At 40.1% G+C, this 26,832-nt stretch overlaps 1 protein-coding gene across 2 annotated transcripts in view; it reads right to left on the bottom strand.

Moving 5' to 3' along the window:
* The window catches only part of TTC19 (tetratricopeptide repeat domain 19), a 46,929-nt gene that overhangs the window by 19,539 nt on the left and 558 nt on the right, over window positions 1-26,832 (bottom strand). For both annotated transcript variants that reach the window (XR_004961570.1, XM_036278333.1), the window contains exons 3-8: window positions 24,802-24,912; window positions 24,313-24,351; window positions 23,500-23,556; window positions 22,841-22,902; window positions 20,620-20,714; window positions 2,154-2,308 (exon numbers count right to left, since the gene is read on the bottom strand). Coding sequence is in view for 1 of the 2 variants with exons in the window: in XM_036278333.1 (XP_036134226.1) it covers window positions 2,154-2,308; window positions 20,620-20,714; window positions 22,841-22,902; window positions 23,500-23,556; window positions 24,313-24,351; window positions 24,802-24,912 (519 nt within the window). In the remaining variant the exon portion in view is untranslated. The remainder of the gene's footprint in view (window positions 1-2,153; window positions 2,309-20,619; window positions 20,715-22,840; window positions 22,903-23,499; window positions 23,557-24,312; window positions 24,352-24,801; window positions 24,913-26,832) is intronic.

The raw sequence follows: 26,832 nt of genomic DNA, 5'->3' as shown, positions 1-26,832 counted from the left end.
TAACAAACACAGTTAAACCTGGGTTCTGGGATGTCTCCCATCTCAAACAGTTCAGTTCTGGACCAAGTTATTCACAATAAAAATGTGACAACCCTTTCATGCTGATCCCTCAGCATGACAAAAATCATCTCTCAGGCAACAAACAAAGGAGAGTGCTTTTGTTGCTGGTGAAATGGATGATAAGCACAATTTTAAAACGAGGCCATCCAGAGAGCTGATGTTGCTAAGGGTGTGAAAGAGACTGACCACAGGCAACTGAAGAGGTAGAAGAGCTGTTGCTAATTTGAGTAAATGGAAAGCATTCAGCCGGTGCAGCATTTGAGAGGCAGGGGGTGTGAAGCAGCAGAGCTGTGTGCTGACCTGAAGGACACCCTGGGACAGGCCCTGGCAGTGACTGGTTGAGGGCTGGTGTGGGTGGTGGTTCGATTAACATAGGAAGTGTGTTTATAGATTAAACAGTATATTAGGCACATACTATATACAAGAAAGGTTAAAATGGAATCATTTGTGGGTCTGGACCGTATTAATTCAATTTACATTACTTCCAATGGGAAAAAAAGGACTCGGTTTTCAAACAAATTGTTTCTTCAGCAGCCTCTCGGCAGGAATGAAGTTGGAGAGCCAAGGCTCCGCTGCCTGTGCTTCATCACTCACACTGTGATGGACAGCACTGGTTCGACCCTCTGGAAAAGGATACAAATCTAGGAACTAGGGAACAGGAGGAATATAATTTATAAATATAATTATATTAGAAACAAATAACAGCAAAAAAAAAAAAAGCTAGGCTATCTCATTTAAGGTTCAGCGATCTTTTTTTTAAATTGATTTGAGGAGAGACACAGATTTGTTCCACTTATTTATTCATTCACTTGGTGATTCTTGTATGTGCCCAGACCGGGGATCAAACCCGCAACCTTAGCGACTGATGCTCTAACCAACTGAGCTACAGGGCACAGGGGAGGTTCAGCAATCTCCCTCCCCCACATCCTTCCCATTAATAGTTTAAGTTCATAAAATCTTTATAAAGGGAAAAGATTATCTCAGTGTTATGTTGCTACCATAACATCAACTTAGGATTTATTTATCATGGGGTCTATAAAAATGCCACTTCTTATTTTTATCTTTATTGTTGAAAGTATTACAGATGCCCTTCCTTTTTTTTCCCCATCGACACCCTCCTCCCAGCTCCCACCCCAGGTTCAGCAATCTTAAGAAGCCAGCCCCTGGAGCTGTATCGTAGTACATCATTCCTACAGGTGACCCCGAGACTCATCAAGAAGAAATAGCCCTGGCCAATTTGGCTCAGTGCTTGAGCATCGGCCTGCGGACCAGAGAGTCCCAGGTTCGGTTCCTGCTAGGAGCACGTACCACAAAAAAAAAGAACAAATACTCTTAAAAAGAAGAAGAAGAAGAACAGGAAGAAATAGATAATCCATTTTAGAAAGATTCCCATTAAGAGGTTAAATGTTGATTCTAAAAGAGGCATTAAGGGGCTCTATCCTAAATCCCTTTCCTGAACATAATTTATAGCCCAATAACTTGCCCTGCCCATCTACCCCAGCTTTGGGACATGTTCGGCCCAGTTAAAATGTTTGTGTTCTTCGCTGGCGGTGCCAAGCGTTCACAAAGTGATCCTCTTGTTACCTTCACAAACTTTATTTGATAGAGGAGAGACACAGAGATTATTTCAATTCAGTTCAATGTGTTCAGTGTTCTAACAAAAAGCTTTGCATGCTGTGCTTAAATTCTGTCAGTGGTTTAAAATTTTTTTTGACAGTCCCTCCTTCTTTCAGTTTCCTGTCATTTTACCTCTGGGTCGAGGGAAGCAAGGATTTTCAGGTGGTAAGCATTCCACACAAGATTCAATATTCTGAAACACTGTGCTGTGTACTCCGAAGCCCTAGAAGCACATGGGTGCCTGGCTGGACCTGCTGTATAAACCAATACTCAAAATGTCTGGACAGACCCAGGAATTGATCATCAGTCTCAAATCCTTTTTGGAACAAGTAGGTGGGGTAGGAGAACGGTGGCAGGAAAATGAATGGACTAGGGCACGAGGAAGATATAGCAAGGACCATCCGTTGATTATCCATTCTCAACAAGTGTGGCATTTCACACCCAGAAATTCTGAAACCTCTGTCTTCCGCTCTTACCTGTGGGTGTCTTTCTCCTAGTATTTCTTCAGAAATACGCAAAGCTTTTTCATACATCCTTTGTGCCTGTGATGGATGCTTGGAGAACAGAAGGTAGCGAGCGAAAGCATCTAAGCACATGCCAAGGAGGAGGTGGGTATTGGTTTTCTCGTCCACTAAGAAGAAAATAAGAGCATTGCTGGGATCTAACAAGTACAATATAGAAAGTGAGTCAGAGAACTGGCCAACCTACCCTAATCATTTTCTTCTTACCCAGACCCACAAATATTTAACAGTACAGGATCCACTGAAAGTTTCATGTCACTTAAGTACTCCTGGCCTGACGATTTAGGTAGATTAACATCTAAATCATTTCCTGAACCCAATGTGCATGTGTGTGCATGTGTGTGTGCAGGCATACGATACGGTTCCCCACACCAACAAGCAATTCTCAGTTATCAGATGGGTATCCAAGAATTCAACTCGATTCTGACACTATCTACCCAGAGATGGCATCAGGTTCCACAGGTTGACGGTTCAGTCCTACAAGATTGCACTCCCCACTCCAGGCACCAATCACAAGCCCAGGTTGAGGAGCTACAAATTGGAGGTTTCCAATTACCCCTCCAACTCAGGAAGCCAAATGCAAGTTCAGGTTGTTACCTGTACTTCTGACTGACTATAAATCAGAGGCTTGGGTCCAATGAATTTGCTAGAGCAGCTCACAGAATCCAGAGAAACATTTTACTTATTATATTACTGGTTTATTAAAAAAGGGTATAACCCAAGAATAGTCAGAGATGCATTGGGCAAGACACAGAAAGGGGCGCGAGCTTCCATGCCCTCTCTAGGTGTGTCACTGTTCTAGCACCTCCACAGGTTCAACCCAACTCCATCCTTTTGGGGTTTTTAGGGGGGCTTCATTCCACAGGCAGTGGGTTCAACCTCCAGCCTGCCCTCTTCCCTCAGGGAGGTCAGGGGGTGGGACTGAAAGTTCCAACTCTTTAATCACAAGACTGACCCCACTGGCAACCAGCCCCATCCTTGGGTGCTTTCCGAAAGTTGCCTCCTTAACATGACGAAAGACCGCTCTCTCAATACTTAGGAAATTCCAAGGGTTTGGGAGCTGTAAGCCAGGAACTTCAGACAAACACCACATAGATATATCTGAGAAATATATTTTGGTCATCTGAATGACCAAATATATATTTCTTAGAAATCACAACATCATGAAATTCAATTAAATGACAAACTCCCCTTCCCCCCTTTTTATTAATCCTCACCCAAGGATATTTTTATCATGGCTTTTTAGATAGAATGGAGGGGAGAGAGGGAAAGAGAGAGAAACACCAATGAGAGAGAGACATCAACTGGCTGCCTCCTGAATAACCCCATCAGGCCAGGGATCAAACCCGCCTGGCCAGGAACCGAACCCGCAACTCTTCAGTCCCAGGGCTAAAGCTCTAACCACTGAGCCAAACCAGCCAGGATATCTTATTTATTTATTTTTTATCCTTACCCAAGGACATTTTTTGATATTTTGTTCAGAAAGAGTGGGAGGGGGAGGGAGAGAGAGAGAGAAAAACATCGACATGAAAGGGACACATCGAGTGGTTGCTACCCACACGACCCAACCAGGACTGGGGACAAACTGCAACTGAGGTACGTGTCCTTAGCGGGAACCGAACCCAGGTCTCTCAGTACCACAGGCCGACGCTCTAACCGCTGAGCCAAACCGGCCAGGGCCAGGATATCTTTTTAAATAAGACTGTGTCCAGACATTGATTAAAATGTGGAATATAATTTTTAGTTTAAAACTAATATTTAGCAGATAGATGTGAAGGTAAAGCTCAAAGCAGAGTAAGTGAGTTAAGAAAGCAAGTCCAGGAGCAATGGAAAAGTTTCAAGGTGCAAAGAGCAGTGCCCTCACAAACGACAGAACATTAGAATCCCAAATGGAAACTCACAGCCAGATTTTAAGAATCCTTTTAAAGATCAATTTTTTTAAGAAGAATAAAGGCTGTGATGCTATATCACCTCTTGATACATTACAGAATTGACTACACAATATCTGAAAAAAACTTAAAACATTAAATGCCACATACATTTGGAGAACACAGATCTAGAGAACAGGAACCAATATAGATGAGTTCTGTCTTATCATAAATGAGAATCAGCAGACAATAAAAAGGAGGCCTCACCCTTAAGAGTTTTAGATACTTGCCCTGGCCAGTTTGGCTCAGCGGTTAGAGCGTCGGCCTGCAGACCAGAGAGTCCTGGGTTCGGTTCCCGCTAAGGTCACGTACCTCAGTTGCAGTTTGTTCCCGGCCCCGGTTGGGGTCATGTGAGTTGTAACCAGTCGATGTGTCTCTCTCACATCGATGTTTCTCTCTCCCTTCCTCCCTCCCGCTCTATCTGAAGATAGATGCAAAAATGTCCTCAGGTGAGGATTAAAAAAAAAAAAAAAAGTTTTAGATACTTAAATAATCCCAGACCATAAACTAAATTAAGTTTAAAATACATTTATGTTGCCCTGGCCAGTCTGGCTCAGCAGTTAGAGCATCAGCCCACAAACCAAAGAGTTTTGGATTTGATTCCCATCAAGGGCATATATCTGGGTTAGAGCCCTAGTCGGGTTCGGGGTTGGGGGCAACCAATCAATGTCTCTCTCACATCGATGCCTCTCTCTCCTTCCCTCCCTCCCTCCCTCCCTCCCTCCCTTTCTTCCACTCTATCTAAAAATCAATGGGAAAAAAGATCCTCAGGTTAAAAATTTTTCTTAAATAAATAAAATACCTATATGTCAAGTATGCCCCGCCTCAGAGGCTTGCCCTTGTTCCTCCTCCGCCTGTAATTTTCTCCCCTGAGACTGCCATACCAGCTGGCTTATTCCCTCTCATTCTTCAGATTTCTTATGAATTAGGCCTTTCCTGGCCCCTCTATAAAATAGCCTACTGTCCCAATGTACTATACATGTATTCCCTCACAGACACATCTACAGAGCACTTCATCATCTTTGGACATACTATCAATTTGCTGGATAGTGTGTATTATGTTTTTCCTCCACTAGAAATTTAGCTCTAAAGGGCAGCACCTATTTGACTCACAGCTGTCTCAGTGCCTAATAACATGTCTGCCATGTAATAGACATTCAATTAAGTATTTCTTGATTGACTGATTGAATGAACGGACAAATAAAAAGGATTAAAAACATAAAGGTAACAACTAAATATGGAAAAGATATAATGAAACTAAAAAGTAATGTTAATTATAAACATTCATTGGCACTCTACTGATCTATGAATACTCAATACAGAGCTGTCATTACAACTCAGTAAGAAAAGGATGGACTAATAAAGCAGTCCTGAGCAAAAACCTGTCCAGGAGGGAGGAATAAATTATATTGCCACTTCATACCATATTAAAAAATAAATTCTAGGTAAATTAAAGACTAAAACCCAAATATTTAGAAAAGACTAACCTTAGAAGAGGGAAGGATTTTTTAATTAAAGACACAAAAGGCACAAACAAAGAAAATATCAAAATATTCTATTACAGGCCCTAGCCGGGTAACTCAATTGGTTAGAGTGTTGTCCTGATATACCAAGGTTGCAGGTTCAATCTTCAGTCAGGGCACAAATAAGAATCAACGAATGAATGCATAAATAAATGGAACAACAAATCCATGTTTCTCTCTCTCTTTTTCAAATCAATTTTTTAAAATTCTATTACATTCCAATTTTAATTTCTGTATGCCTAATGCCACATTTGAAAAGACAAGGCCACAAAGAGATATGTAACCTATATAATATAAGACGATCACATACATAAAGAATGCTCACAAATACTTAAGAAAAATACAACCCACCCTGGCCAGGTGGCTCAGTTGATTGGAGCGTCATCCTATACACCAAAAGGCTGTGGGTTTGATTCCCAGTCAGAGCATGTAAGGGAGGCAGCCAGTCAATCAATGTTTCTTTCTCACATCAATGTTTCTCTCTCTCCCTTCCTCTCTCTCTAAAATCAATAAACATATCCTCAGAAGAGGATTTAAAAAAAAAAGACAACCCTTTTGAAATATAAGCAAAGGATACACAGACAATTTTCGGAGCAGGAATAATGAATGGTCAACAAATACATAAAAAATATTCTATATCTCACTGGCAATCAGAGAAATACACCAAAGCCCAAATAAAATTCCCTATAATACCCACCAGATCAAAAAATTTTAAGTTCAACAATAAAGATACAGAGCAACAGAATGCTAACACATTGCTAGTGAAACTGTAAACTGGTAAAACAATGATAAGCAATTTGGTAATATCTAGTATGTGCACCCCAGCAATTCTACTCTTAGGTACATACCTTAGGGAATATCTTACATGTGTGCAGAGACAAAGGTCCAGAATATTCAAAGGCATTGTTTTCCACAGTTAAGCAGGTAGAACGTACATATCTATTGATAGGAGAACTGCAGTGTATTCATACAACGGAGTCCTATACCACAGTTGCAGTGAATGACCAACCAGAGCTACTTTTAGCCTGTATTACTCTTCGAGGGATGAAAAAAATGTGACCTCCCCTCATTCCCCACTCTAGTGGGCTAATTCATAAGTCCTCAACATCATGTTGAGTAAAAAAACAGACACTGGAGAAGCAACAGCACAGTATGGTACCATTCACATAAAGTTTAAAAACATCTTAGACCCACTGTACATTGTTCACTGATATATACAGTATTAAAATGATAAAGGCCAAAACCAAATTCAGGCTAGTAGTTACATTGACTGGGAGTACACAGGGTTTTAAACTTCCAAAAACAAAATTCTGAAGCACATACGGTTAATACTTAGATGCGACAAAGCTAAAGGTAAGGTATCTGTTAAAGTTCAACACATTATTTTTGCTTGAAATCTTTACAAAATAACCAGAAGAAGGAAAGCACAGAACTGACTGTTCTGAATGATGTTAGTAATGTGGAATATACACCAGAGAAATTCCCCAAACAGACAAAAGTGAGGGAAATGAAGGTAAATATAAAGGACAGAAAAGAGGCCAATATACAGATAAATGACATTTGCAAATAGAACTGTGCAAATAAAACAACATATTCGAGAAGTGCAAGAGAACTGGACCTTAAAAATGGAGGTTCACCACAGACCAGGCAAAATTCACCAAAGCGAATCCCTTAGCCTTATGCCAATAAAACTGCTGACTCCTACAAAGCAGCCACGCAGGAGAAAACAGGCTATCTACAAAAGAAAACACATTTTATGTTGGCTTCAGAATTCTTATAATAAATCCCACTAGGTATAAACTTCTAGGGCACACAGGAAAACATACATGGGGAAAGGGAAAGATAGAAGAATGTTAAAAATTGTAGTCATCTTACAGAAGAAAATGGAAACAAATTTTTTCTTCTGAGTTAAATATGCCTTAAAGAAATCTTTAGGTTATCCCTAGTAGCATTGAAAACCATATGTATGCCTTCCTATTCAAAATTTAAATAAGAGTTTAGAGAGGAAAAAGTCTTTATAGTAGGGACCTAAAAACAAAAGAAATAACAAAAATGGAAAGCTTTTTTTTTCTTAAGAGAGTGGAAGGGATGGAGGGATAGCGAACCTGCAACCCAGGTGTGTGCCCTTGACCAGGAATCGAACCCAAGAGCCCTTAGTACGAGGGCCAACATTCCAACCACTGAGCCACACCAGCCAGGGCAAAAATGAAAAGCATTTTTTTAAATGCAAAAATAGATAAAATATCACTCTTAATACTAATTTTAGTAAGTTTTAAGGTGATCACAATAAAAAAAACCTAATACTCAGATTAGGTTTTTTTTTTTTGTTTTTTTTTTTATCCTCACCCAAGGATATTTTTCCATTTTTTGTACAGATAGAGTGGGAGGGAGAGAGAGGAAGGGAGAGAGAGGGAGAGAAACATTGACGTGAAGGGACACATCGAGTGGCTGCCACCCGCACGACCAACCAGGGCCGGGGACAAACTGCAACCAAAGTATGTGCCTTTATCGGGAACCGAACCCGGGTCTCTCTGTACCGCAGGCTGATGCTCCAACCACTGAGCCAAACCGGCCAGGGCTCAGATTAGGTTTTAAAAAACCTAAACATAGCCTTCTACAAAAGACACATAACAAATGACTTGGAAAAAATTAAGAATAAGATATAGTCAATAATATAAAATTAAAACTTATGACAAATAGAACAAAATCATTTTTTATTTTTTATTTTTTAGTACGAGCCCTTAACCACTAGGGCCTAGTGGAAACTGAACCCAGGACTCTCTGGTCCGCAGGCGGATACTCCAACCGCTGAGCCAAACTGGCCAGGGCAAAAAATCATTTTTCCTAATGAAGGAATAATGAAGATATGCATATATATATATACACACACACATACATACATACATATATATATATCTTCAATGAAGGTAGGACTGCTTAAACAGCATAAATATATGTATAAAAAAAATCACTAAAACAAAATTTGTTTTAGAACAACAAAACAAAATTAGCAAGATGATTTGGACAAAACTATAAACCAACTAGACATAACAAACATATAGAACACCCCTTCCGACAACAAAGGAATACATTTACCTCTCAAATGCAAATGCAACATTTTCCAGGAAAAAAACATTTATTAGGCCATAAAATAAGTTTCAATAAAAGGACTGAAGTCATACAAAGCATGTTCTCTGACCACAACAGAATGAAATCAGAAATCAACAGAAGAAAATTTGAGGAATTCACAGATATATGGAAATTAATCAACATACTCCAAAATATCCTGGGAATCAAAGAAAAAAAAATCACAAGAAAAACTGGAAAATACTTTGAAAAATTAAAACACAACATATCAAAATTTATGTGATGCAGCTAACACAATAGAGGAAAATTTATAGTTGTAAATGCCTACATTAGAAAGATCTTAAATCAATAACCTAATTTTCCAACTAATAAACTAGAAAAAGAGCAAATGAAACCAAAGCAAGCAGAAGGCATAATAAAGATTAGAGTGGAATAGAAAATGAAATAGAAAAACAACAGAAAAAAATGAAACCACAAGTTGGCTCTTTTTGAAAAGATCAAAAAAACTGACGAGAAACTGAATAAAATAATCAGGATGATCCTTTATAAACAGAGACTAATAAACATAATTTAGAGAAGGTAATCCATTTAATAAATTACGTTAATATATCACATTCTGGCAAATTCTTAAATAATACTTAATGAGTACTAGTCACACTCCTAGAGCATTTAATTCCCATAATGACTCCATAAAGTAGGTTCTACTATTATTTTATTGAGAAGGAAACAGAGAAATTAAGTGACCTGTCTACAGTCACATAAGTGGAAGAGCCAGAGTTTGAACTCAGGTTCCAGACTTCAAATACTCATGCAACTAAATATGCCACCAAAAACACTTCAACTTTCCAGAAATGTCAGTTCAAGGAAAGGAGGAGGAAGGAATCAATGGAAAGCTATCTCTTAAAAAGGAGAAATAACTCCATAAAATTAAAAACTGAGAGAGAAATATGTCCCAGGTACATAGAATATATGACAAAATGTTTTCAAAATATAATTCCGTAAGAAAGTTTCTTTTAGAAAAATACAGGTCCCAAATTTCTTTCACCTGTTCATTCACTTATTCAACAGGTCTTTATTAACTTTGTCACTGTCGTAGGTACTGAAATCAAATCAAGAAAATGAAAGAAACTTGAATGCATGAGTAATTGAGGAAGAAAAAAAGATGCCAGGGAATCAACTCTAAAGGAGATCTGGCCCATATGGTTTCATAGATCCCACAACTTTCAAGGAATAGATCATTCCTATGTAATACCCCATACCTATTCCAGAACAAAAAATATAGAAAGCATCCCAATTCATTTCATCACATTAATACAATCCTGTGATGACAAGCACAATAAATAAACTATAGATCTCACATAAGAAAATAAATGCAGAAAATCTAAATAAAATCTCAGCATTAAATATTATCCAGCAGTATACTGCACAATTAACCAATTACTAGCAAGCCTGGTTTACTCTAGACATACAAAAATACATCTATTCATACAGCTGGCACCAAATTAAACATAAGACGAAGTTGTCCATCACTACTATTATTCAGTGCTGTTCTGCAGGTACAGCTGATGACTGAATTTAATGGGGACAGGGGAGGGGGGATGGGTGCAGAACTATATCTAAAAGGAAACAACTATCATCATTTCCCAAACGTATAATTACATATCTGGAATCAGGGTTATTAACAACTGAAAAGCAAATAGTTCAGTCAAGTATCCACTTGGAATCAAATGTAATAAATAGCTGTCATGTGAATAAATCTGTGCGAGAGACATCAGTCCTCAATGGGAAGACTCACTGTTGCAGAGAGTAGTGAGTGACTTCTGTTAGAGCAGCTGCAGTTTGTCCCAGTACCCACTCCTTTCAAGCAGAGGGGATTCCCACCCTGTTAGGAATGGATCCTGATCAGTTTTAGTCAATCATGGCAATCCCATTTCTCTTGCCAAGGACTGGATTAGAAATGCCATATAACCCACTTCCAGCCAAGGAGAAGTAAGGATAAATCTACTTGTGAACTTCTAAGAAGATTACCTTCATTCTAAGAGAAACAAAGAAGTCTCCTTTTCCTCAGGACATTGTCATTTCTGGATAAGATTCCTGGGATCCAGTATAGTCACTTTCCAATCACAAGGGGAGCATGAAGAGAAAGCCAACACACTGAGAATGACAGTGAGGAGGGATGGAAAGAACCTTATCCTTCAGGATATCAACAAGCTACACATTTATCAACTAACTCAATAGCCTGCTGCCTTTTGCTGAATTGCCAGTTACATGAGAGAAGTGTCCTTACCGTTAAACTTAATTTAGCTGAAATTTTCTGCTATTTGCAGTCAAATGGTAACTTATGTATTCAGATGGCAAGCTCCCCAAACTAACTTATAAATATAATGCAAATCTAATAATTCAGTCTCAAAGCACTTTGGTGACTGGACAAAATGATCTCAAATTCATATGAAAATATCTAAAATTTATGTGAAAATAAAGTGGAAAAATTTTGCAAAGTGAGATCTGTATTACCATATAACTGAAACATATAATTCAAACAATGTATACTGTTTTAAGTTTCATCACATGAATAAATCTGAATATAAAATCCCAAAAGAGCCCTGGCCAGTTTGGCTCAGCAGTTGGAGCGTTGGCCTGCAGTCCTGAGAGACCCAGGTTCGGTTCCCACTAAGGGCATATGCCTTGTTTGCAGTTTGTCCCCGGCCCTGATTGGGTCGTGTGAGTGGCAACCACTCGACGTGTCCCTTTCATGTCGATGTTTCTCTCTCTCTCTCTCTCCCAGTCTATCTGAACAAAAAATGGAAAAAACGTCTTCGGGTGAGGATAAAAAAATAAAGAAATAAATAAAATAAAATAAAATCCCAAAACAAAGCAGTTAACAACTTCACACCAAAATAAATTGCAGATATATTAAAAAATTAAATGTTAAAACTGTTTAGAAATAAAGAAAAAGAAAAATCAGAAGGGAAGATGGGTGAATACACATATCTGATCTCAAAGCTGAAAAATACCTTTCTAAGCATCAAGATCCAAAGAGCAGGAACTTTAGCCTCACTTGCCTCTATGCAAATGATAGAACAACAGCTGGCATAGAACAGCTCCTCAATATTTATTAAAAATAAAGCAAGGAAATAAACATAAATGAATTCAGATCTAATCCCAAAAAGATTAAAGACTGGTGCAAGTCATACTGTGTGATTCATTTTAAGAAGAAACACACAAAAACTCAGTATCTTCTGTATTTTTTTTTTTTTTTTTTATCCTCACCCAAGGGCATTTTTCCATTTTTTGTTCAGGTAGAGTGGGAGGGAGAGAGAGGAACAGAGAGAGAGAGAGAGAAACATCGACGTGAAAGGAACACATCGAGTGGCTGCCACCCGCACGACCGACCAGGGCCGGGGACAAACTGCAACCGAGCTACGTGCCCTTAGCGGGAACCGAACCCAGGTCTCTCTGGACCGCAGGCCGACGCTCTAACCGCTGAGCCAAACCGGCCAGGGCAGTATCTTCTGTATAGAAGGTAAATTGAAGAAAAGCGAATGGATGATAAAGATTTAGGAGATCCGTAGCTCTGAAGTAGGAAGGGATATGAGACTGGGGTCAGGCACACAAAGGTCTTCAAAGGTACTTTTAATGTTGCGTCACTGCCTGTTCTTATTATTCTTTAAACTATACAAATAATAGTTTCACAGTTCTTTTCATTAAAACAAAAAGCCAACAACTCCTAACTCTATACAAACAAATAAAGGAAAGAAAGAGGTCAGTGACCAGCTGGGATCCCAGAGAAGCTGAGGAATGAAAGAAATCAAGTGCTATGGTGAAGTGAAGAATTTGTCATATACATAAAAAACAAGCAACAAAAAAATCTAGTTAACTACTGACTTCAGAGGAAAACAAAAGGTTGTACATGGAAGAAAATGTAATTATAAAATCATGTTATTTGGATCAGCAGCTAACAGTATTTACATGTGAAAATAGTAAAAAAAAAATGTACTAAATTATCACTTTTCTATAAGTCAATAGATTCTAAAGATAAATCAAGAAATAATAATTTTATGTTATTTAGAAATATAAAAACCCCTATATATAAATCTATCAGCCAGGGATAATCATTATCTATATTTTGGTATCATTCAGCCCTTATTCTATACCTGTATTTAATCTACATATTTTAGAAAATGAGGCTCCTCCTAACTATAATGTTGTGTAATCTATTGTTTTCACTTAATTTTTTTATCTGTAATTACATATACAGATACAATATGAGGAACAAAACGAGCATCCTAGACCAAGTTGGTTTTTTTGGTTTGGTCTGGTTTGGTTAAAACTATTTTATTAACTGACCACAGCACTTCATTTTGTTTTCTGATTTGAGGTAAAACCATTAAACATGATTTTAGACCAAGTTTTTTTTTTTAATCCTCACCCGAGGATATTTTTCTCCATTTATTTTCAGACAGAGTGGGAGGGAGGGAGGTAGAGAGAGAGTAAGAGAGAGAAACATCAATGTGAGAGAGACACACAGACTGGCTGCCTCCTACACGCCCCAACCAGGGCCAGGGACCAAACAGCAACAGAGGTACATGCCCTTGACCAGAATCGAATTCGTTAACTCTTTGGTCCATGGGCCAACACTCTTAACTGCAGAGCCAAATTGGCCAGGGCTAGACCAAGTTTTTATGTCATCTGAAGTTATTTACTATTGAAATAGTTAGTCAAGCCAATAAAAAGCATACAAATTTGATACTGGATTTACTTTGTTCAAAACTGAGTTGGGATATATGCCTTTAGAAAAAAATAAGATTAAGAATAATGTGGGTGGGGTGGCTCAGCTGGTTGGAGCATTGCCCTATACACCAAAGATTGTGGGTTCAATTCCCAGTCAGGATGCATGCCTTGGTTGCCGGTTTGTTCCAGGGTCGGGACACATACAGAAGGTAATCAATATTTTTCACATTGTTTCTCTCTCTCTCTCTCTAAAAAAAATGGATGAAACATATCTTCAGGTGAGGATTTCTAAAAAATTGAAAAAAGAATAATGTAACACATTTTCTTTTTTACATAATAAAATGTAACAGTGTTTATAATAGAAATTAGTTTGCTTTCTTCAATAAGAATGCCTTTGCTTTGAAAAAAGAGTTTTCATACTATGTTACTAAATTTTTTAAAATCAAGTTACAAAGTAGTATATACAGTATGGTCCCTAATTTGTTTCTTAATGTTAATAGCACAGGTTGAAAACAAGCCTGGAAAAACACACAAGAAAAAATAAACAATAAACAAAAAATAAACACTTAGTAGTGTGGTTAACTTTATTTTCTTCTTGATACTTTTCCAAATTTTCTTCAATGCACTGGTATTACTTTTGGAATTAGAAAGGATAGCTTTACCCCAGAAGAAACTGTCTACAGTCAATGCTAATAAACGAAAGATAGCAACGATGTGGATAGTTCCAGTGACATACTGTATTGCTAGACTTGTTTTTACATCTGTTGTGAATGTCCTCAGAGCCCTTCCACACTACACTGAAACTTTAACTTGTTTTGTTGGGTCTTTTGTTCTTTCATCCAACAATGATCAAGCCTTAACTATGTGCTGGGCACTGCTCTAGGTGCTGAGGACACAGCAGTTAATAAAACAGATGGCGTCTAACCCTATTTGATAGGGAAGACAAATACTAAAAGCATTTGAACAAAAATATACTTTTAGTTGCAACACAAACCCAAGCACACAACACAGACCTGCTTTTATGTGCGATTAAAAAAGTAAAGAAGAATAAAGGACGAGGGAGACATTAAGGTGGGAAGAGATGATTGTTTTAGTCAGGGTAGGCCTCCTGAGGAAGTACTATCTGAGCACAGAACTAAATGAAGAGACCTAGCCATAAAAGGTATGGGAGAACAGCCCTGGCCGGTGTGACTCAGTTGATTGGGCATCATTCCATGCACTGAAAGTTACTGGTTTGATTCCTGGTCAGGGCACATGCCCTTGTAGGTTTGATCCCCAGTTGGGGGCATGCAAGAGGCAGCCGATTGATGTATCTTTCTCACATTGACGTTTCTCTCTAAAAATCAATGAAATATATTTTTAAAATAAGAGGTTCATTTCTTTCCCTTACCCCATGTTTTCCCCCCAGTGCATTATCTTTGCCTTTTCCTCTCCTAAGCTCCACGGGCCCTTCTTTTGCTTCTTGTAACTTGTTTCCTGAGCTCATGGAGCCCAACTGGCTCACTTCTACCTCTGTAACTTAATAAACTTGCTCTTACAATTTGAGTTCTTGACTCTAAATCCTTTCTTTGCCAACTCAAGAACCAAGGTCCAGTTTTGCGGCTAACACCGCCAGTAACATAACTTCTGCAACAGCGTAATTTTTACTCCACAGCTGATTCAGTACCAAACAGTTCCACTGTTTCTCTAATGATCTTAAATCAATTCTAAAATCCAAAGATATTAAGGAAATAAAAATTCCACCTTAGACATTATTGTTCTCTTCGCATGATCTTCCCTACCCCCAAAACCAGGGCTGTGTTAGAATTTCAGAGAGGACTCAGGTCTTTAACCCAACCAGGCCAAAATGATCAATGTCCAAGTCATGTAATATCCTGACGATGGATGGTGCTGCTGCTCCTGTTCTAAAATCGCTGGGGTCTTCAGGCCTCTGTCTGGCCTTGGAGCCAGGGGTCTCAGAGCTGCCCCCAGAGCTATGTCATGTCACCATTGTCCTCTGGTGTTATCTCCCTGGGGCATTTTAAACCTCACTATTCCAGGGGCTTTTTATTTATTTATTTTTTTATCCTCACGATATTTTGTTCAGATAGAGTGGGAGGGAGAGAGAAAGAGAAAAAAACATCGACGTGAAAGCGACACATCGAGTGGTTGCCACCCACACGACCCAACCAGGGCCGGGGACAAACTGCAACCAAGGCACGTGCCCTTAGCGGGAACCGAACCCGGGTCTCTCCGGACCGCAGGCCGACGCTCTAACCGCTGAGCCAAACCGGCCAGGGCCAGGGGCTTTTTCTTACCCTGATGTCAGCAACTTTAGTGTCTGCCCCTCCAAGCACTTCAATGTATCTCTCTCCTCCCTCAATAACGCCCTGCCCCAAATATGTTTTCTCTCTCTGGGCCTTTATAAACACAATGTGGACCTGTCTTTTCTAGGGAGTAGAAGAGATTTTCCTTACTAACTAACTAACCCTTGTACATATTTTTATTGACTTGTTGACAGTTTTAAATAGTTGTTTTTTTCTTCTAATGAAGAAACCAGATGTTCAGCATGCTTGTATTTTTCCCTTAATTCCAAAAACATGTTTTTTTTATTTCAGTATGATCCTTTTGAAAAAGTATGTAGCAAGCAACAACATAAAGCAGGGTTCTCAGTGTTAACTCCTAGGGGTGATGAATAGGCATGTTCAGACGTTTCCATTCTAACTCAGCATCTAGCAGGCGGTGACTCTTCCCCTCTGAGAGCACTGCACTCTAAATTAGCTTTCTTTAAAAAAAAAAAAAAAGATATAGGAGAACAAGCTAGGCAGAGGGAAAAGACCTAGAAGCAATTAGCTTGGAATGTACAAGAATAGTGAAAAAAGAGCAGTGTGGGGAAAGTGGAATGAGCAAGGGGGAGAGCACAAGAGGAAGGAGAAGTGGTAGTTGGGAGTCAGATCATGTAGGGCTTTATATATCCACACAGAGATTCTGAATTTATTCTAAAGATGATGCAAAGGCACTGAGTTCTTTATTTATTTATTTTATTTATTTTTATCCTCACCCGAGGTCACTTTTGCATTTATCTTCAGATAGAGCAGGAGGGAGAGATGGAAGAAGGAAGAGAAACATCAATGTGAGAGAGATACATTGAGTGGCTGCCACCCACACGACTCCAAATGGGGCTGGGGACAAACTGCAACTGAGGTACATGCCCTTAGCAGGAACCAAACCTGGGACTCTCTGGTCTGCAAGCCGACGCTCCAAATGCTGAGCCAAACCATCCAGGGCCAAAGGCACTGAGTTCTTAAAAGATCACTCAGCCTGCTGCACGAGTAATAGATTGTGTGAGGGAATGAAGTGAAGCAGGAAAACCTGTGAGAGATTATTACAAGTGTCCAGGCAAGAGACAATGATGGCCTTGACCAAAGCAGTAGGGCAAGAGGATGAGACATGGTCTGAAATGATATATTTTGATGGCTGACCCAATGTAACTTGCTGGTGAATTACGTATAAGGAATGAGGAAGAAATCATATGATTCTTAGGTTCTTGGCCAAAGGAACTGGGTGAATGAATGGTGGTGTAATTTGCTAAACTGGACTTCCGGTCAAGATGGCGGGTAAGTAAACGCGGTATCACGTCCTCCCACAACCACATCAAAGTTACAACTAAACTACAGAACAACCATCATTCAAACCCGCCTGAAATCAAGCTGAATGGAAGTCGTACAACTACGGAATTAAAAAAAAAAAGCAGCTACATCCAGACTGGTAGGACTGGCAGCGCAGCGGCGGCGAGACGGGCTGGTCCCACACCCAAGCGTGGTGGATAAAAATCAGGAGGCTCCCGCGGCTGGGAAGGTCCTTCCTGAGGACTGAGGGGTCCCCGTCCCACATCAGGTGCCCCGTTCAGGGTTCCAGTGCCAGGAAGAGAAGTCCCCATAACTTCTGGCTGGAAAAACCAGCGGAAACTGAGGCGCAGGGAAGCTGAGGCGGCTGGAGCCCCAGGCAGCTCCCTAAAGGGCCCACGCACGGACTTATCGGACTCTCTCCCTCTAAGCTCGGAGGGGAGGCAGCTCGAGGGGCTCCAGAGACATACAGGGAAGAACTGAGCTGTTTGGCACTGGAGCGAGGGCTGGAGAGGGGGCTTCCTCGGGGACAAACGTGCTGTAAGAGGCCTTTGTTCCTTTGGTGAGCCCTTCCCGGGGGCGGCAGACAGAAGCCATATCTGGGACTCCAGCAACCTGGCTCACACTGGTAGCCCCGCCCTGCTGACTCCCTGAGGCCCCGCCCCACCCCACACAACTTTCAAGCCCACCCAAGCTGTTGCCACTTGCTTAACCATAGGATTGGCCAGTCTTGGATCCTGCTTCAGGTTTTTCCTAAATTCTTTCAAACAAGCAGCATCGGGTCTCAGCGAGCCCCATACCTCTCATTAAGTAATACACAGAAACAAACACAGGGAGGCAGCCAAAATGAGGATACAAAGAAACAGGTCCCAAATGAAAGAACAGAACAAAACCCCAATAAAAGAATTAAGCGAAAGGGAGATAAGCAACCTAACAGATACTGAGTTCAAAATACTGCTTATAAGGATGCTCAATGAACTTAGTGAGAACTTCAGTGAACTTAGGGAGGGCCTCAAGAGCATAAAAAAGGACCAGTTAGAAATCATGGATACACAGTTAGAATTAAAGGAGGCATTAACTGAAATAATAATTTACACAGCTTCAATAATAGAGTATGTAAATCCAAGGAGCAAACCATCGATTTGGAATATAAGGAAGCAAAAAATCCCCAATCAGAACAAAAAGAAAAAAGAACCCAAAAAAATGAGGATAGTGTAAGGAGCCTCTGGGACAACTTCAAGCGTGCCAACATTCGCATCTTGGAGGTGCCGGAAGGAGAAGAGAGAGAACAAGAAATCGAAAACCTGTTTGAAACAATAATGGCAGAAAACTTTCCTAACTTGGTGAAGGAAACAGACATACAAGTTCAGGAAGCACAGAGAGTCCCAAACAAGATGAACCCCAAGAGGCACCCACCAAGACACATCATCATCAAAATGCAAAAGGTTCAAGACAAAGAGAGAATATTAAAAGCAGCAAGAGAAAGGCAGCTAGTTACCTACAAGGGAGTACCCATTAAGCTGTCAGCTGATTTCTCAAAAGAAACTTTGCAGGCCAAAAGGGAGTGGCAAGAAATATTCAGAGTGATGAAAACCAAGAACCTACAACCAAAATTACTCTATCCTGCAAAGCTGTCATTTAGAATCGATGGACATATAAAAACTTTCTCAGACAAGAAAAAGTTAAAGGAGTTCATCACTACCAAACCATTATTATATGAAATGATGAAGGATCTTTTTGAAGAAAAAGATAAAATGTATGAACAAACAAAATGGCAATGAATACATATCTATCAACAATGGAATCTACAAACAAAATGAACAGGAAGAACAGAAACATTCTCATAGATACAGAGAACATTTTGTTGGTTGCCAGTTGGGAAGGGGGTTGGGGGAATGGGTGAAAAAGGTGAAGGGATTAAGAAGCACAAATTCATTGCTAGACTGACAAACCTCAAAGGGAAAGGGGTTGGGAGGGTGGGAAGAAATAAACCAAAGAACTTATATGCATAACCAATGGACACAGACAATAGTGTGGGAAAAGGTGGGAGGGGGGCGGGAGGGGGGAGGAGGGGGGTCAATGGGGGAAAAATGTGGAACATCTGTAATACATTTTACATCCAAAAATAAAGATTTGAAAAAAAGAAAAGAAAAAAAAAAATTGCTAAACTGAGGCTTAGTGAAGAAACAAGTTTGTCAATGGTAAAAATCAAGAGACCCATTTCATTGAATATTCCCCAGCTGTAAAAAAAAAAAAGTAAAGAAAATCTTACCCTTTGCAACAACATAGATGGACGTGGAGATCATTATGCTAAATGAAATAAGCCAGTCAGAGAAATACAAGTACCATTATGACTTCACTCATATGCGGAATTTAATAACTAACAAACAAAATAGAAACAGACTCATAGACTGACAGAGAACAGACTGACAGTTGTCAAAGGGGAATAGGGTTGCAAGGCTGGTGAAAAGGTGAAGGGATTAATTAAAAACAAAACAAAGCTCATAGACCCAGACAATAGCATACCAGAAGGGAAGTGGGGTTGGGGGAGGGAGAGGTATAGGAAGGGATAAATGATGATGGAAGGAGATGTGACCTGGGATAGTAAACGCACAATTTAAAAAAAGAGAGAGAGAGAGACCCATTTCAGACATGGTAAGTATGAGATGACCATCAGACATTCAAGATGTCAGGTAGACAAGCTTACCCACGAGTCTGCAGTTCATATGCAAGTTGGGGCTGAAGATGTAAAACTGATATTAAAGTTATAGGATTTAAATGTTATCTCCTAGGGTGTGAGGGCAGAAAGAAAAAGAGAAGAGGGCCAAAGTCAGCCCTGAGATCTGCTAACTTTAGAGATGGCACAGGAGAAGGCAAGTGAATAAAGTGTTTCCAATAGAAGACAGTGATCACCTGGGTCAGACTGCTAATAAGTATGGTAGGTAAGATAAGGAAGGAAAGCTTCAGTAGAGTGATGGAGGAAAAAACGATTTGATGTCCAGGAGAGAATTGGAAGACAACTGAGCACAGACAACTCTTTCAAGGCATATTTACTGCTTTAGACACAACAGAGTTGACTGCTGTATCTCAAACATCTTGCTAATACTTGAACCCAAATCATTCAGAGCTGGAGAGCTTCCTGCCCATCCCATCCTATTTTTAGTTTAAATCTTCAGGCTCTTCCCTCCATACTAAAGACGAATTGCAAAAACATGAGTTGAAACAGAACGTGTCATGTATCTAACACCAAAAGGTAATTAATTAGCATTGTGACTGGTAGCTGAACCTTCCCTTTCTGCTCAATTTTCCAGCAGTTACATATAATAAAAGTCAACAGATAAATTATGAACATGTCACCAAGGGGGTTAAAAAAACACCAGTGGTCAAGTCATTTAATCAAAATATCTTATCCCAAATCCTCTGCTGAGACCTTAAACATAGACACTTAATTTCCCAAATGGATGACTTTCCCTCCCCTGATTCCCTTTACCACAGATTAACAGTGAAGCCTTTTGTGGCAATGTCCAGAAAAGTCAGATTTCCCTACCTGACAAAACGTCTTCTGCTAATTCCTTTTCTCTTTCAATTTTTCCCTCTAGAGTTGAAATGCAGAATTCATAGCCAGCAAGAGCAAATTCCTGTCTGTAAAGCAAAGATCAGCAATCAGCCACTCACTTTTCACAAATTCCTCTTTTATCCCCAGCTGGGGTTTGAATATATCAATAAAGGAAGTGTAAGATGGGAAGAGAAATTGTGTTTAAAGTATCTGAGGGATGTCAATCTGCTATTTCTCAAAAGTTAGATATTTCCTGTAGTCACCCATTTAATGTAACTTAAGACATAAAAAGCTAGGAATGCAGCCATGGTTTTAATAAAAGACATAACCATCAATTTTCATCACCCCCTCTAACAGTTTCAAGTGAGTCAGTTTCTCCATCTGTTAAAGCCTACACCTGCTCAAAGCAATTCTACTATGAATGGAGGCCACTCCCTGTATTGGGAGTCTTAACTAACGACCTCATACAATTTCTGGAATAACCTGAATACGTCTTCCAAGCTGTAGATCTTTGATGAAAGTTTCTTTTACAGAAATGGAACTCCCAGCTACAGCTAGAGGGATTTAGCCTCACTCTAGCCCTGGACCCTCTAGCCCTGGTTCCCCAGCAGCAGGCAGATTGACTCTGGGCAGAATAAGCATCAACTGCTGGTTTCTATAAAGAGATGCACAGAAACCATGACAGAAGTTCCTTCTCCACCAGAAGCTCAGTCCTGGTTCTTGCTCTATGTTTTGGCTCTAGTTTCTTAACAGAAGTGGTACTACAAAGCTCATTCCTTCTCTTTTAGTGCTTTACAGGGAAGAACAGAAGCTCCCCCAGATCCAAACCTTGGCATTGATGGTTTGGTATCCAGCCAGGACATGGACCTGAAGAGGCTGCTGGCCACAATATGCTCCTAGTCAGAGCAAAATGTCTGTAAAAGACTTTCCTCCCAACTACCAGTGTCTCTAAGTCTCAGGATCTGACTGCATATTTTCTGGTCTCATGCTTAATAAAACAAAATAAAAAACACTTTTGAAGAGAGTACAGAGTAATTTACAAACTCATTATTAGTGGCTTCTACACAAGTCTTCATCTCTATAAGATCATGAATTTGTCTTACTCTCCTGTATTATTAGCTTTGGGCTGCTGCTTACCCAGGAGTTCATACCCCATCAACATCTAGTCCTGTTTGTTACTCCTCCAAGTGAGTAACAGACCAACCTCAAAGCTCCACAAAAGACTGAAAGTCAAAAGGCCCTCTGAAACTCTTGCCTATCTAGTATCCAAACAAGTGCAGGAAGACTAAGTGGTACCTGCTAAGAATGAAGGAACTGGTAACAAGGGACAGCAGGCATCAGTGCCAGGGTCCCCTCGCCTCAATGAGCACTCATTCTATAGCACCAGACTTGATGTTATTCCAAACCTCTAGTACCCAATTTCTTCAGCAACTAAAAATCTAAGGAAGAGCTTGTCTTTCCCTTAAATTCATCCCAGAATATAACCCTCTAGAGGAGTGCTTTAAGTACCCTCCCAACTTATATCCTAAATGTTTCTTTAAACTCCACATGGAGAGAATGAAAGGCACCAGCCATCAATCAAGAGTTCCTGACCTTTGGCACACATCCAAATTGTTTTCTAATGCCTTTCCTTTCCTGTATAACTGGCAGACTTTCTTCTTTTTAAGAATTGAGACTCATCTAATACTTTTAAATTAGCACCAATTTCCTGTCTCATTTACCAAAAGTCTTTCCTCTACTCCTAGACATTTCCCCTTCCTAAAACCTAGCCACCTGACTATCTCTGCATGCTTTAAAAACACTGCCCACCAAACTAGCCACTAAGATACTCTCATTTAACTTTATACCCAACTTCCTGGTTGGTTAATACATATAACAGCAACATGACTCCTTCCAAGTTTATTATCCCTAGCAGCTTTTACATTGCCCTCCTCTTCTAGGAAGAGCTAAACTAAAGTTCTAACTGTAACTTCCCTTGATTAGCTTTGTCACTGTACAGCCAGGGTTAGGGGGCTATAGGGCCCACTCAGCAGGCTCAATGAAACAGCAGGGGCAAAATTGGGAAAGACTGAAGATTTCAAAGACGAAGAAGGATGGATCACTTTGAATGTGACACCCAATTTTTTCGGAGACCCAGTAGGTAAATGAAAATTATGTAACATCCCAGGATCAAAGTTTTCTGCCCACAGTCCTAGATTCTGGCTATACTTACCTATTCTGAGCAGCATAGATACTAGCCAACTTTAGAGAGATTTCAATTATTGCATTGTCTTCCTGTTGGGAAAAACAAAAAGGAAGAAATACATGAAAAGTAAAATTTCTTCATGGACTATTTCAGATCAACTTCTAGATTGACTATGGCCCAAAAAACAGTCTTTATCCTTTTGGTGGAATTAGGCAAATGTGAATCTCTCAGCACGAGTAGAAGAGTGGCAGGTAATTTTTATTAATCCTCATCTGAGGATATTTTTTCCATTGATTTTTTTAGAGTGGAAGGGAGGGAGGGAAGGCAAAGAAGGAAGGGAGAAAGGGAAGAAGTGAGGGAGAGAACCATTGATGTGAGAGAGACACATTGATTGGTTGCCTCCCAAACGAGCTTCAACTGTACTGGGGATTGAACCTGCAACCAGGTATGCACTGTGACCAGGAATAGAACCAGCGACCCTTCAGTGTGTGGGCCAATGCTCTAACCACTGAACACACAAGCCAGGGCAAGAGTGGCAGTGTTTATACAAGCCGTGGGCAGGGAGAATCTACCTTTTTTTGGCCAAAGCACATGTTGAGATGTTGAGAGCTGGGTGGAGTTTTCAGGAAGCAAAATTGTTTTGAAACCTGCTTCAGCTAGGGCCCAATCCTAGGCAATATCCTTACCTGCTGGATGCCCTCTCCAAGCAGGTAACTCATTGTTGCTTTAAAAAGTTTTTCCGCCTAAAAGCATAAGGAAAAGATTTCATTTACTTGGGTTCCACTATCTAGATGACCCTGGATTCTAAGTTCTAATCTGATGCATCATTCCTCATAAAACACAATACACATTTACACACACATTCACATACACACAGAGAAAAGTATCCTTGTGATGGGAAAACAGACTAAAAACCTGGACCCCGCATCCTTTGGGTACCTTAAAAACTATTGTGCGATGAGTAGAAACTTTAGAAGTTAACTTCGAATCCAAACCCACTAAGGCAGAGACTGCAAACTATTCCCTAATATTCACTCCTCCTCTCCATTTTTTTAGTTAGAGAATCTCCTCAATTTTTAAATAGATCAGCCTCCTCTGCAATTAGGTATAGTCTTATGATAAAGTTTTGGCCAAAAGATGCAGGCAGAAAGAATGTGAACAATTTTTAAATCATATTTTATAAGGAAGCTGCTTGCCCCCCTCCTGTCTTTCTTCCTTCCTGCAAGCTGGAGGTAGGCCAGCTCATCTATACAGATGAGAACTTACCTAAGAAGAAACCCTAGCCTTCTGGACCACTTCATGGAACAAAAATACATAGCCCTCTTCGGTGTTTAACTACTTCTGGATTAATGCATTAAAGAAAAATACAGCTCCTTGTTTGAGTCACTGTTTTGCGGTCTGTTTGTTACAGTGGCTTATCCTGTACCCTTAATAATAGCATTCCCTTGAAGCCAGCCCTTCACAAATTCAAGATATGAGAAAGTGATTTACTTACTTACATTTTCAAGCTGACCCCGTATAAATGCTAAGTTGGCCATCTGGAAGCAAATGACAAATTGTTTTTCAGTTTAGAGCACTGTGTTCCTATTTATTTCAAAACTTTTACGCTAATACCTCCTTTTTGCTTTCATCCTCTAAATAAAAAATTATTCAGAGAGAAAAGTATGAAACTAATCTGCTAGAAGGGAAATACAGCAATGGTTAAGAAAATAAATGCTTGTATATGCTTTGTGGATGTCAAACCAAATCTAGATTCACTCATCCTTGAGGAAACAAATGTTAATAATATTTACTTCTTTTTGGTCTGGGGTTGAAACTTCTTATAAGTGACACCCCAAGAATAAAAACTTAGACAAAAAGAAAACTTAGTAAAAACAAAAACCAACAGCTTTATATTTCTGAAGGTTAGAAATATAAATAGGGAGAGCTAACAATCCTTCTCTTGCATCCACCCTTCATCAGTGGCTCAGATTAGTTATATGAGTTACCAAATCATAAGTGTAAGTGATGGCCTTCTTGTTACCACTCTGATAGGCAAGACGAAGCGCATCATGCAAAATTAGCTCAGCCTCTTCTGGCTCATCTTTCATGATGCTCAACTGAAAAGAGAGGGGAAAAAAAATGTAATGTAAAGAAAGCAGATGCATGTGCTACCAAACATAAAAGGATATGACTATACATCCCAATACACAGAAGGAAGCCAGTCATTCATTCATCAAATATTTACTGAATTCCTATTGTACACCAGGCATTATGTCTACAATATTGACAGAGAGGTCAGCCTCCCTTGCAGCTATGTATGGCCACATGGCAAAGTTATGGCCAGAAGATGCAGAGAGCAGGAATGTGAGAAATTTTTACATCATATTTTATAAGAAAGCTCCTTGCCATACATCCTCTTTCTCTCTTCCTGCAGTCTGGAAGTGACCCTGTATGACAAATAAGCTTAATTACAACTAATGATAAGAGCTATGAAAAAGGACAATAAGGTTCTCCTCTAAATGGGAGCTTTCCAAGGAAGTAAGTGACAGTTAAACTGAGGTAGGAAGGATGAGAGTCAACCAAACAAGGAATTGTGGGGAAAATGACCCAAACAGAGAGTAAGAAATGAGCTAAGGACCTACAGGCTGAAGAGAATATTTTTTTAAGAACGATACACAAAATGAAAAGAAGAAGATCTGAAAGAAAGATGGTGAACCAGAGGATTATTGCCATATGGATGGACAAGATAGGATGGTATCCATCATGTAGGGTCTTGCAGGCCATGGCAAGGAACTTGAACTTTATCATAAATGCAGTGAAAAGCCCCAGCTGGGTGTCTCAGTTGGGTGGAGTGTCATCCAGTACACCAAAAAGGTTTCGAGTTCCATCCCTGGTCATGGCACATATGGGAAGCAACTAACTGATGTTTCTCTCTCATATCATTATTTCTTCCTCTCTAAAGTCAGTGAGAAAACATATCCTTGAGTGAGGATTTAAAAAAAAAAAAAATGCAGTGGAAGTCATTCAAAGGTTTTAGGCAAGGTGATATAATCTGATTTACTTTTTTGAAAAAAATCACTCTGGCCCTGGCCGGTTTAGCTCAGCGGTTAGAACGTTGGCCTGTGGTCCAGGGAGACCCAGGTTCGGTTCCCACTAAGGGCGCGTACCTTGGTTGCAGTTTGTCCTCAGCCCTGGTTGGTCGTGTGGGTGGCAGCCACTCGTGTCCCTTTCACGTAGGTGTTTCTCTCTCTGTCTTCCTCCCACTCTATCTGAACAGAAAATGGAAGAATGTCCTCGGGTGAGGTTAAAAAAAAAAAATCACTCTGGCTGCTGCGTGGAGAATAGAATGTAGGGGGCAACAGGACAGGCAAGACTGCTAGGTAGTAGCCTGTGACAATACAGCTAGAAAGATAGCAGAGGAAATAGAGAAAAGGGGGATGGATGACTGTTTGGATTTGTTGGCCTCAGGATTTGTTGCTGCACTGTAAGTGTATTGAAAGGTGGGGGTAAGGTACCTCAAGTTTTAAGAATGACTATGAGGTTTTCAGGCTGAGTAGATGGTGGTGAAGAGAAAATGCTGAAGGAAATGTGTTGGGGAGGAATTTCAGACCAAGAGCTTAGTTTTGGGCCAGTTAAATCTAAGAAGTAACCAGAGCCTGAAAGTGGAGATGGCATGCCAGTAGCACACTGCAGCATGGAAATATGAATGTGGCCGTTGTTGGCATCAAGGCGGTAGTTAGCCCTATAAAAGATTCGAGATAACCTGGGGAGAAAACAGAAAAGAACGTGGTGGAAAGGAACAGTTTAGAAAGACGAGAACCAAACCACTCATAAGCACCATTAAATTTCATTTTCAGGACGTTACACACTGTATGTGAAAAATTCTCTACGCCAGCCTGGCCAGCCCGGCCGGTGCGCTGACCAACAACGACTAGACACTTCTGCTACTGAAAGAAGAGTGCCTGTGGGCCACGCCCACCCCCGCTTCGACTGCGGCGGCTCACGGAGAGCTGTGCAGTCTGACGAGCCTGGAAGGG

This window comes from Molossus molossus, unplaced genomic scaffold (genome assembly GCF_014108415.1).
Source record: "Molossus molossus isolate mMolMol1 unplaced genomic scaffold, mMolMol1.p scaffold_m16_p_27, whole genome shotgun sequence".
Lineage (NCBI taxonomy): Eukaryota > Metazoa > Chordata > Mammalia > Chiroptera > Molossidae > Molossus > Molossus molossus.
Note: the sequence above shows the minus strand (reverse complement) of the source record. Positions and strands in the feature narration are given on the sequence as shown.